General features: G+C 41.3%; 1 protein-coding gene across 1 annotated transcript in view; it reads left to right on the forward strand.

Annotated features, from left to right (window-relative positions):
- Positions 1-13,005, forward strand: part of Macf1 (microtubule-actin crosslinking factor 1) — a 276,478-nt gene that overhangs the window by 35,780 nt on the left and 227,693 nt on the right. Inside the window, exons 3-5 of the mRNA XM_023701121.1 lie at positions 294-383; positions 5,160-5,237; positions 9,654-9,746. Coding sequence (XP_023556889.1) covers positions 294-383; positions 5,160-5,237; positions 9,654-9,746 — 261 coding nt within the window. The remainder of the gene's footprint in view (positions 1-293; positions 384-5,159; positions 5,238-9,653; positions 9,747-13,005) is intronic.

The raw sequence follows: 13,005 nt of genomic DNA on the forward strand, positions 1-13,005 counted from the left end.
AGATAACTGCTATGCAGTCAGGCTCACCTTGAACTCATTGTGTAGCTCAGGTTGGCCTCAAACTTGCAGCTATCCTTGTCTCAGCTCCTGAGTGCTGGGCTTATAGGCATTAGTCACCATGCCCAACTTGATGTTACCATTTCCTATATATTTTACTTCAATCTGAAGAGTCACATATTGCTTCAGTTTTCAAATTCTTTAATTTGTATTTACCTAGAATCAGAAATTTTTGTATGGTTCATAAAATGATTGCAAATGAAATACAAACTAGTATACTTTACTCTCCTTCCCAGGTCCGCAAGCACATCAATGATCTTTATGAAGACTTGCGAGATGGCCACAACCTGATCTCACTGCTAGAAGTCCTGTCAGGCATCAAATTGGTGAGCGTCTTTCTTTTTCTGATGAATGGCTTGTAAATGTGGCCCTGATAATGGCAAATGGGTTCATCTTGATGAATGCTGGGGCAGTGACCTCACAATACTTGCGCATTGAGTTGAGGTGGGGAGTAGAAGAGATTATTGGTGTACTTTATTTCTGAGACTTATAGTTTACAAATGATATTTTGATTGGTATATATTTTTATGTCTTGATAAAATCAGAAATCTTTTATATGTATGTATTTCTTATTCTTCTTGTACTAGGTACTGTTAATGTAGGAACTTCAGTTCCAAACTTATTTGTAGTCTATATAGACTCATACTTCCCCATCTATTGTGGCTTTAATTTTTTTCCCGAAAACTACATTTAGAACCCCAGGTGTGGTTTGAAGTTTTCTTTTTTTTTCCTACCTTGCCTCCTTTTCTCTCTTCCGTGATTCACTGAGTTGCAGAGTGGAAAGATGCTGCAGTTCATATCTGAGCTTAGTCTAGAGAGCAGTACCTCTGGGTTCCTTGGATAGCAAAATATGCTGGCCTCCCAAAATGCATTAAAGATTGTTTTGGGGAAACACCTTGAATCTGGAGGCAAGTTCTAGCTTAGCTCTTGGCTGGTCAGATCATAGCTCTTATATTTGCTGTGTTTGAAGGATCAAAAAAAATCCAGTGTTGTGCCCATTGTTTCATATATTGGAACCTGATTGAAACAAGTACTCCTGTTTGGCTTATGTTTTTTCACTAGTGCCATAGACAATATAATTTTCACTTGGAAAAGTGCAGTGTTGAATATTGGAAACATCTGTGGGGGAAAAAGAACTGAAGAGGCACACAGCTTCAGTAGTCTGCGAATCCCAGCCCACTCACTGCCTTTGGTGAATTCTTAGTCATTGTTTGTTGTGTGTGAAGAACAGAATTTGGCACCTAAGATATCACTGTTTAAGTGATGTCTAGCTCCTTCAAGAGAATTGGGGCTTGGCTTCCTCTGGGCCCTTTGTTTTGCTGCTGCTGCTGCTGCTGCTCCTGCCTCCTCCCCTCCTGCCTCCTCTTCTCCCCACTTTCCCTACTTGCCTTGAAGCAGAAATAAGTATGTTTATTTATTTTAGTGGCCAAAATTTATAGAAGCTTTTGTAGCACAACTAGCACATGTAATTCTGGCTCTTTTCTTGCGCTTAAATCTAGTAAGTAATCAGAATTTCATTTTTGTTAATATTATTAGACAATATGATTGATATCTTTGATAAACTTAAATTTGTGTTGAAAAGTGATTCTTTTTGTTGACACTGATTACAAAACAGGTAACAATTGCTCCAATATATTTTTCCCTAGTCCTTGAAATTCTGGGTTTTTGTTTTGTTTTGTTTTTTGTTTTTTGTTTTTTTTTTTCGGAACCAGGGATTGAACTCAGGCCCTTGAGCTTGCCAGGAAAGCCCTTATTGTACTGAGCTATCTCCCCGGCCCCTGTTTTGTTTTGTTTTTAACTCTATAAGCATTTAGAGATAACAGGCTATCACTTTTGCACTCAAAGCCACCCATGTATTTCTTTCATTGTTATTGTCATCCATGTTTTTCTCCCTTAATTGATTCACAAAAGCAGAGAGGGTAGGTGGCCATGGAGGACTGAAGATGTGTTTCAACGTAAGAAATGTTCACTGTAACCAAGTGCTGTGGTTTTTATTTTATTTTGTATTTCTTTTGGTGTTGGGAAGACATTTTTGTATCTATTTTCATTTTCTAAAATGTTGTTGCCTGGTGTGGTGGCACACACCTGTAATCCCAGCACTCGGGAGCTGAGGCAGGATTGCTGTGAGTTCGAGACTAGCCTGGGCTACAAAGTGAGCTCAAGGCCAGGCTGAGCTAAATAGCAAAACCCTGTCTCAAAATGATAATAAGTGAATAAATAATTATATAAACAAACTAATATTTTTGCATTCATTTCCATTTCATCTCTGTGTTGTGCATTTCCTGTTCCTCTGTTGTGTCTTTGCCTTGGTTGGTGGCCAAGGAGCCAGCAGGGCTGAAGACCCTCCGTCCCGTGCGCATGCCCTCCTGGCGCCATGCAGACGTCGAGGAGCAGGAGGAGGAAGATGATGATGGTGTAGTAGGTCCTCTTGGGGACGTGGCTGCCCTGCCGGCACTGCAGGGCCATCAGAGAAGCGGAGGTTCTCCAGAGGCCCCCAGTAACTCCATCACCAGTTGCCTCCTATTTCCACTTGGGAGTTTGGGTCCCAAAGAAAGTGGTTAAAACTAATTGTGCCTCTTGCCACTGTTGGATGATTCTGGAGAGGGAATTATTTTGCTTATATCTGGGACTGGTTGGCACAGAGAGTCATGGTATCTGGAAATATCAAGTCCCTTTGTAACCTGGAGATCCATAACTTTCTGGTGGCCTTCAGAACTGTGGAAATTTTAGTTGATAGCATGACAGTTGCTTCCAGCACCCCAATCCAGACTAACGGTGCTCTCTTTCCACCTCTTGGCCTCTAGACTCTTACCACAAGTGTCCTTTGTTTTCAAAACAGCTTGTTGTTTGTAAACTCACTGCATGGATATACTGTGCCTTGGTCAATATCTGTAGTGGTTGTAAAGGACCAAGATTGAACTTGCATGTTTTTAGGCTATTTAGTTTTATTTATGGTAGAGAATACCTTAGGATTAAGCATTAACATGTATAAGAGGGACAATTTCTGCTTTAGACCCTAAATTAATAACCATAATTTTTTTTTCAGAATCAGATTATAAAGTATCTCCATTCCCTGTCCTTTTATTGTTGTTGTTTTAGTTTTTGAGATAGGGTCTTGTTGTGTAATCCAGGTTGGCCTTGAGCTCACTTTGTAGCCCATGCTGACCTCAAACTTACAGCAGTCCTCCTGCCTCGACCTCCCAAATACTGAGATTACAGGCATGTACCTCCATGCCTGGACCCTGTCTTCTTAAAGTCATGTTTTATGCAACTGGCTCTGGCTGTAGTTTAGTCTCCCCTGTGCTGGAAGTACAGGTGTATGTTACCATAACCAACTTAAAGCCATCTTTTTCATCTAATTAATCTCACTTCCCATTGCCTTAGACCAGTGATAATGTTACCAACAGCCTAGTGCATTGAGTGTGCCATAGGCTCGCCATCACTGCCTTAGATTCTCATTTCATTGACTATCATCCTTTATACCATCTTTACAACTAGTATAGCTGAAATGATTGGGAAGTGGTTCTTGCTGAAGAGATTTTTTTCCCTAAATCTTTGATTTAAGAAGTTATCCTATTGCGTAGAGAATCCCCAGCATGTCTGCAAGTTATTGTGCTTGGGAAATCTTGCTTAGAAGTGTTGGAGGATGAGGTCCGGCCAGATAACTCAGTGGATTAAAGTGCCTGCAACAGGTGCAGGAGCCAGGGGTTCAATTCCTGGGCCTGCCATGCTGGCCCCAACCCCCAGGGTGCGCTGAGATGGCATTTGAGACTGGGCATGGTGGTGCGTACCTGTAATCCCAGCACTTGGGAGGCTATAAATTAGAGAATAACTATGAGTCCAATTTGGTAGTAAGGCCCTGAACACCCTAAAATACAGAAAAAATAAAAAAATAAAGATAAAAAAAGATGTGTTGGAGGATGGTTAGATAGGGGCTTCCATCTCCTATGTGCTGGGCTATGTCTAGCCTGTGTAAACATGGAATAATGTTTCCTCTGTGCAAACACCTACCACAGAGCTACCTTATATGTTTTTGGGCTTTTATGGTTCCATATTGACATTTATAAATGAATTGGGTATTATCTAGTGATTGTTATGACCAGTTACTGTCTTGTTGCCTAGTTATAATAAAATAAAAACAATATGGGAGCCAGATGTGGTGGTGCACACCTGTGAGGCCAGCCTGGGCTATGTAATGAGCCCTGTCTCTGAATGAATGAAAGGGGCGAGAAAGCAAAAGACTGATCAGAGGCAGACAGCCATTCCTGTAGTACTTGCTAGACAAATAAGCTTTATTCACTTTCCAGGAGATAATAATTGAGCCCTATACAGGGTACCAGAGGCACTGGATGGAGAAAGCTTTTTCTCTTGAATTGTGTGACACACAGGATTAAAAGCAGAAAATAGTTGTCTTTAAAGTAAATATGTTGAACTCACCTCCACTATAAAGGTTTTGCTTACTCTGGGTATTTCATGGCAAGATGAAAGGCACTTCCTATAGTGATACCCCTTGCCTGGGAGATTGACATTTTTCAACTTTTCTCTGTTTTGGATTGTTTCCCCTCAATTCTCTTTAGCATGTGCATCTTCTTTGCTGTGCACTTGGAAATTGGCCACCTCTAATAGAATTCCTTTGGCTTGATATGTGGTAAGGTTGGCTTCATCTCTTCCTATGCAATATGTGATCAGGGCTTTCTGACTTTTTCTTACACTAGCATTTACCTGTGATTTTTTATTTTTAGGAGCCAGAGAGTTACATATATAGTTTTTATTCTCATTAACCTCACATCAAGAATCAAGCTCTGCCACCTATGACTATAGAAGAACCCATGGAATCACTGTGTCACTGGTTCAGCATTAGTAGTCTAACAGGATTGTGTGTCTGTAAGATACATAGTGTGTGCAAGGCCATGGGGGGTGCACAGAGAGCCTGGTAAACCACACACAGATCCTGCTTTTAAGGATGCTTTATGTCATGCTCCATGCCTGGCTTTAACCATGAGGAATTCTTGTGTGATTTTGGGACTTTGCAAGGAAAGAAGAAAGGACATATGTGAATAAATTGTTATACTAAAATTAGCATCCTTTTTCTTCATTTGCAGCCCCGGGAGAAGGGCAGAATGCGTTTTCACAGGCTGCAGAATGTGCAGATTGCCCTTGACTTCCTGAAGCAGCGACAGGTAAAATCATCCCATGCTTTCCCCAATTCACCAGGAAATGTTGGCCATGAGGTCCTATTTATAGATGTTCTCATGACTGTAGGAAGCCATGAGTAAATAATGAATTTGACTGACCCATTCTGAATTGTAACTTGTTCACGAGTAGTTGTCTTATGGTTAGACTAGTCATTTAATAGATGTTACATAGAATTTGCAGCCTTGAAGCGACAGTGTACATGAACAAGATGGCATCTTATGCCAGGTGTGGTGGTGCACACCTGTAATCCCAGCTCTTGGGAGGCTGAGACAGGAGGATCTTTGTGAGTTTGCTGTGAGTTCGAGACCACCCTGGGCTACAAAGTGAGCTCAAGGCCAGCCTGAACTGCATAGCAAGACCCAGTTTCAAAAAAAGACAAATAAATAAAAAGGAAGATGGCATCTTGTGGGCCACCCTATCCAAAAGAAAATACAAAACCAGGAAAGGAAATGGGGGAAAAATGTAGCATGACAGTGCCATTTTATCATGAAAACAGGATGGCAGAGTGGCCTGGATTATTGCTTAGATGTCAGGTTTGAGAAGAAGGTCTTAACTCTTAAGCAGTACTGATGTCAGAGAATGGTTTTAATAGAGTAGAAAAGTATAGTGGATCTACATGTAGGAGGAAGAAAAAGTTTTCCCTCTCTAGATAAGGAAGGAAAGAAAGGAAACAACACATTTTTAGACATAGGAGATGCCAGTAAAGAGAGTTAAGACTGAAAATGAGTGTGAAGAGTATTAAGAATCAGAGATAGTTTCCTTTACTAGGTACCCTAAAGACCCTAGTAGTCCAGGTTCTTCATGTTATAGATACAGACTACGACAGCCCAAATGACCTGTTGCAAATCATACAAAACAGGTTAGAGATTGGGTTTTAACTCAGGTTTCCTAGGTATTTCTTAATGGTCCTCCGGTTGTCTTTGCTGGTTTCTTTCTTTTTTTGGTGGGATCAGGGATTGAACTCAGGCCCTTGTGCTTGCCAGGGAAGCACTTATTGCACCCAGCCATCTCCCCGGCCCCTCTTTGCTGGTTTCTACACAGTCTTTTCTCCCATTGCTTCCTAATGAATGAAACAAAATCCAGGGATTGAGGGATGAGAATGAAAGCACAATTGATGTTATCTTTAAAGAGAAAAGAAAGTGCCTCTTGTTCTGTGATCCTGTGAGAAGGACAGAGGAAGAGTGCAGATAAGAAGGTGGCTTGTGGTAAGGGAGGAAGATGGGTGAGGAAGCCCAGGGTTCATCTCCTTAGAGTGACCTGCATGGAAAAAGTTTGGTATAGTTAGAGTTGCCATGCAATAGCAACAGTCAACATGACATTAAACAGCATACACATTTTTGGAGTAAGATCGTTTTTGTTACTCTTGTCAGCATTTTTCATTAACTTGGGTAGTTGTCTTTCTGCATGCTTGCATAGTAATGTTCTAATATAACAATTACTACTTGTTATTTCTGCTTGCTTCAGTGCAGTGTGGGTTCCATGAAGACAGGGAGCACAGTCTTAACATTGTACCTTCAACATCATAATGCATGTTTCATAATTGGCACTTAAAATTTGAAAGAAAGTAATAAATAAAGACTGGTGGGAGAAGTGGAGGCTGTAGGAGTGTGCAGGGTGGTACCAGAGGAAGCAGCGTAACATATCTTTGGGCAGTTAAAGCAACCTCATGGGGGGCCTCAGTGGATAAGGTAAATTGAGAAGAATCAATTAGCTAGACATGTTAATAAGGACAAAAAGTCAATTTGATTACCACTGTAGAATGAAAATCTGGGGCAGTAAGAGCCTGGGACTCAGAAAAGGCTGAGTCCCAGAGGGGGTCTCTACAGCCATTCTTGGTGGGGGTGAAGGCCAAGTCATAGTTGTATAGTTAGTTATCCAAAGTACAGTAAAATGAAAACCTTCAGACTTGAGAAGGCAGGCAAGTTGTGCCCATATTTCAATCAACATGAGTGCTAAAATTGTCAAGAAAGGTGGCAGATGGAGCCAGGTGTGGTGACACATGCTTGTAATCCTAGGACTTAGGGGGTCTGAGATAGGAGGAGGGTCTTGAGTTGAAGGTCAGCCTAAGCTACAGAGTGAGTCCAAGACTGTCTTGAATTGCAAAGCAAGGCTCTGTCTAAATTAAAAAAGAAAGAAAAAAGGCAGATGGTGAGGCAGGAAATGAGAACAGCAGCCAGATGCTGAAGTCATGGAGGGGGCCAGGGAGAATAAGTGCTTCCACAAAAAAAAAAAAAAAAAAAAAAAAAAAAAATAGTTACACTGAAGTCAGGGAGGGAATGTCAATAGAGATTCAAAGGTGATCTGGCCAAAGAGGTAGGATTCCCAGTCGGAGGGGAATGCTGCAGAGGTAGACTGAAGAGTGTGGACTGAGTTGCTACTGCACACTCACCAGCTCTGGATTGTTAATGACTGCTGACTAGAAAGACTGAATTCTCAGGCTTGAAGGACAGATTCACCCATCCCTGTTACAGCCCCTATCCCCAAGGTATGGGAGACTGAGATATAGAAAAAGGAAAGAATTTTCTGAGGACATGAGTGTGCAGGAGAAGTGAGGTTTCTCTGAGATCATAATTTTTGTTTTTTTTTCCTTGTTGAGACAGAGTCTCACTATGTATCTCACACTGGCCTGAATCCGACAGTACTCCCCCTGCATTAGCCTCCTGAGTGCTGGAATTACTGGTGTGCATCACATACCTGGCTCCAGAGATTCTTTAGTTGAGGGAAGAGATAGAACAATGCAGGTTAGTTTGTCACAGTTGAATATGAAACTATACATGTTTTAAAACTCAGCTTCTTACCCAAAAAAGTAATTTATTTCATGAGAATATGACAGAAAAGATGAACAAGGTGGAGGTAAGAAGTAGGGTGGTTTACTAGGATACTTCTGGTATAAAAATCCCGTGTCCCAAGAAACCAAATCCCTCAGTTTGCAGGACACAGGCGTGATTTATTTTTTATTTTTTATTTTTTATTTTTTTTTGCGGAACTGGGGATTGAACTCAGGCCCTTGCGCTTGCCAGGGAAACACTTATTCCACCAAGCCATCTCCCCAGCCTATACAGACGTGATTGATTGTACTAAGATGAGGGAGAGCTTTGTGTGTCTGGGTACAATGTGTTGTTGGAATGAGGTTTGAGGAATAAAGTAGGGATAGGAGGAATGGCAGGTAGGGATGTATGTGACAAAGAAGGGAAGCTAGAGGTGAAAGCAGGCCAGACTAGTGAGGCCCTTCCCTGTTTTTGTTGAGACAGGGTCTTGTTCGGTAGTCTATGTTGGCCTCAAGTTCACTGTGATCCTTCTGTGTTAGTGCCTCAGTCCCCAGTTCAAAGGATCTCTCTTAACCTTAAGAAAGAACAAAAGCCAGGTGTGGTGACCTGTAATTGCAGTACTCAGGAGGCTGTGGCAGGAGGATTCCTGCAAGTTTGAGGCCATCCTGGGTTATATAGTGAATTCAGTGATAGGCTGAACTATATAGCAAGACCCTGTCCTTTAAAAAAAAAATCTGATTATTTAACTTAAAATGCAACTTGTAATACCTGTCTATGTAAGCTTGTTTTACTGGTGAGAGTGTAGAATGATACGGTCACTTGTTTAAAGGTAAAGACAAACTGTATGATCCAGCAATCTGATTTCTAAGAATATACAGAAATGAAAACATTTGCGACATAAATCTAGGAACTTTATTCAAAATTGCCAGAGGTTACAAATAACCCTTGCCAGGCAGGCCCTTGTGCCACTGAGCTATGTCCTGGCAGTTACAAATAATCCAGAAGCCTGTCTATGAATAAAACACAGGGCATTATATCTACACGGATGAAATACTAGTTGGCAGAAAAAAAAAAAGGCAAATTATTCTACAGTTTGGATGGGAATCTCAAGGGAACTCCACTGAGAAGAAAAAGTAACCCAATATAAAAGGTTGCATGCTATATGTTTCCACATGTATGAGATTCTGGAAGAAGTAGAGCTAGCGGCCAGGAACTCTAGTGAGTATCAGGAGTTTGAAGTGGTACAGTTTTACTGCAGTGCTGAAGCAGCACAAGGGACCTTTTTGGAAAAATGGAACTGGTATGTGTAGTGGCTACCCAAAACCATACATGTTCTGAAATTCACACTCTTACACCAAAAAGTAATTTATCTATATGTCAATAATGAAAATGTGGGGCTGGTGAAATGGCTCAGTGGTCTAAAGCACCTACTTAGAACAAGCTTGGCAGAGCACAGGGACCATGGTTCAATCCCCCAGCACCACATGCCAGCCAGCCGCGCCCCCTGGTGAACTGAGCTGGCCACACACACATAAATAAATGAATAAAATTTAAAAAAAATAATGAAAATGTGTGAAAAATCAAATCAAAACTTAGAGTTACAGGACTCTGAGTCTTTCTTTTCTTTTTCAGGTGAAGCTAGTGAATATTCGTAATGATGACATCACAGATGGCAACCCCAAGCTGACCCTGGGCCTGATCTGGACCATTATTTTGCATTTCCAGGTGAGGGTTATGAAGTGTGAGTTGCTGTTGATTATTCCAGACGTGGTCTAGGCAGGCACACCACCTTCTCCAGGCAACACAGAAACTCCTATCTCTGTATTTGGCACTGGACAAAGGTAGGTAGGAGTTGGGGTGGGAAATGAAGATTGTCCTGGAGACAAGCTATTGTATCTTAAACTCAGACTTCCTAATTATTTGTATAATGAAATGGAGAGGTGTTTCACCTGTTTATGGGTTGGCCCTATCCTTGGCCTGCTAGGTTTTATAAGTCTGAGTCAAAACTGGGTTTTTTAGGGACTTCCAAGTATGAGAGGTGGCAAATAGGGCACAAAGGTTCATAATCTTTTGATGTAGGACTTTTCCTCATCTCTAATCTTTAAGCAAGCTTGATTGATTATAGCACCTTCGTGGCTGAGTTTGTGTATGAACTGTAAGCACAGCCTCTAGCAGCCATCATACCTACCAGCAGTGGCATCTTTGTGTTCACATAGTCACATGGCCTTGTTGTGCCCTCAGCCAAAGATAGTAAATCTCTTACTAAAGTTTGAGTTGATTCTGGAAAAGAACAGTCATATTTTCATGAAAAGGTTGCTCTTTTAAGTCACTTCTAGCCCACCCAAACAAAGCTGTTTCTCAGGCAGCCAGAGTACTCCTTCAGCAGGGTGGTAAGAAAGACTTACTGAAGTAACAGACTGTGTCTGAGGCCAGTGTGACATCCTGTTTGGATAGTTAGTGCCACCTTCTGGTTGCAGGCATAACAGCCAGTGTCTGAATTTCTAAGACCCTGAAAAAACTGAGTGTAGTTTTGTTTCTTGGAGCTCTCATTTGGAGCCAGTGCTGGCACTGAAGCCTGGGCAGAGTCAGTAGTATGTGGAGGTAACATACATTTTTGTGGCGCCACCAGATGTTTTGAGGTGAGCTCTAAATACAGGGCTAACCAGGAATCTGAACTTGGTGAATATGTTCTGGCAGGGTGTGACTGAAGTCTTTGTTGACCAGAGGAAATGTTTTTGTTTGTCTGTTTTTTAAAGAAAATTTTTTTTTGTTTAGCCACAAACCTGCCCTCACTGGGCGGGCCAAATATGAGTTTCACAGGCACAGAGGTAATATCCACTGTGTTTCTGTTTACCCTGACTACAACTAAATCTCTTTAAAAGGGGAAATTTGCCTGGGTGTGGTGATAATCTCCAAACTCGGGAGGTGGAGGCAGGAGAATCACTGAGAGTTACAAAGTTTGTTGAAGGTGGGCCTGAATTACATTGGGAGACTATATGTCTCACAGCTGGAGGACAGGAACTTAAGGGTCACATAATGAATACTCATTTGTTAAAATTTCAGTGTGACAGCAGACATGGGAATAATGGAGTGATTCCTTTCCTGAATAACTCCATCAAAAATTTTTTTTAAAAAAAATATGGGTGTGGCTCCATGGTAATTGCCTAGTATGGTGAGGCTGTCGGTTCTATCCCTAGCACTGTAAAAGAGTTGGTAAAAAAAATTTCAAGCATTTATAAAAACAGAAGAAACTGGAGAGATAGTGTAGCGGTTTATGCATTAGGCTCTACAGCGTGAATTTGGAGGTTCGAGTCCCGGCTCTGCCTTTAGTTATTTTGGGGCTGGGGAGATAGCTCAGTAGACTAAATGCTTGCCTGGCAAGTGCAAGGGCCTGAGTTCAATCCCCAGTTCCGCAAAAAAAAAAAAAAAAAAAACAAAACAGAGGAAATGTCTCAAGAACTACCATGTACCCATCACCTACTACAATAATTATTAGTTCATATAACTAAAAACAATTTCATCTATATCCTGATCAACTCCTTGGATCCCTTTGGAAGCAATTCCAGGCCTCATATAAGTCAGTATTGCTCATTCCATTATTTCATTAGAAATGTAAAATGGTGATCTAATTCTGCTGATCTTCATTATTTAGTTGGAATACTTTTATAAAGGAAACCTTCACCTCACCAGTTACCCTGAGGGATAATTCTTACTGGAAAGGCCAAATATATAATCTCATGTTTTCTTCTGTCAGTTTTCAGAATAGTTGTGTTAATCAGCTACCTCCTTCTAGAAATGGCTCCCCAGTCAAATGTTGCTTAGCTTTGGATTACTTGCTTTTTCTTCTGGAGTTGGATTACAGGTTCTTCTTATCTTGAACAAAGAATCAAACAAAATAGGTAAAAAAGCAATGGCAAAGATTATTTGAAAAAGGAGAAGGGAAAAATATGGCAGAAACTGGCTCTGCAGAGTAAGTTTAGACTGAGTAAAAGAGGGAAAAGCAAGATAAAAGAAAACCCTAGAGAAAGCAGGGTGGCCTATTGTGAGGAAATCCACAATAACCAGCCCTTTTTGGCGTCTGTCCTTTTATACGGTCCAAATCTCGAAGCCCCTGAGAACTATATCTGGGTCCGGAGAGAGGGTGCTGGGATCCCACACCTCAGGCTGACATCAGGTGGAGGTCATCCTATTGAAAACCTGTGTGAGTCCTCATGAGAAGTGTACATGCAGGGCTTTGGGAACTGTCCTGGCATGTGTCTAGGATCTTGTAATTAATAGGTCACATCTACTTTCCCAACCAACTTTGCCACTCCCTAATTTTCTGTCAGTTGGTTCCCTAAGGTTCAAAGGTGACCAGTGAAAGGATTTTATTGACCCTTTTTAAAAGTTAAGTAAGTTGGTACATTTTAGGTATCTGAAATGTTCACATTCACCATAGGGAATTTGTACCTGTATGTAATATATTGATTTTATTTATTTATGTATTTATACTTAATACAGGGTCTACAGGGTCTCACTATGTAGATCGGACTCAGTGATTCTCCTGATTTCAGCCTCCCAAGCGCTAGGATTACATGCCCATGCCACCATGCCCAGCCTCAATTGCTGGTCTCAGCACTCTCCAGGGGCAGGGCTAACATGCCACCCCAGGGATCAAACCCTGGCCACTGCACTCTGCTTAAGCAGGTGCTTTAGTCTGCTGAGCTATCTGGCTGGCCGGTATTGATTCTTTTTATTATCCCTATTCCATTTCCCTCCCTTCAACCCCTCTTCCACTTCCTGTGTAAAAAAGCTTTATTTCCATTTTTTCCTCTTTTCATGTTGTTTTTTCTTTTCCCTTCCCCCCTCTGCACCCTCCAATTCCCTTTACCATTTGAACATTTTCTGCCTGTTTCACATTATATATTGTACAGATTGATCCTTTTTTACATTTTCAATTTCTCACATCAGAGAAACTATGCTGTATTCACATGTGTGCCCATTT

This window comes from Octodon degus, unplaced genomic scaffold (genome assembly GCF_000260255.1).
Source record: "Octodon degus isolate 3935 unplaced genomic scaffold, OctDeg1.0 scaffold00130, whole genome shotgun sequence".
NCBI classification, from domain to species: domain Eukaryota; kingdom Metazoa; phylum Chordata; class Mammalia; order Rodentia; family Octodontidae; genus Octodon; species Octodon degus.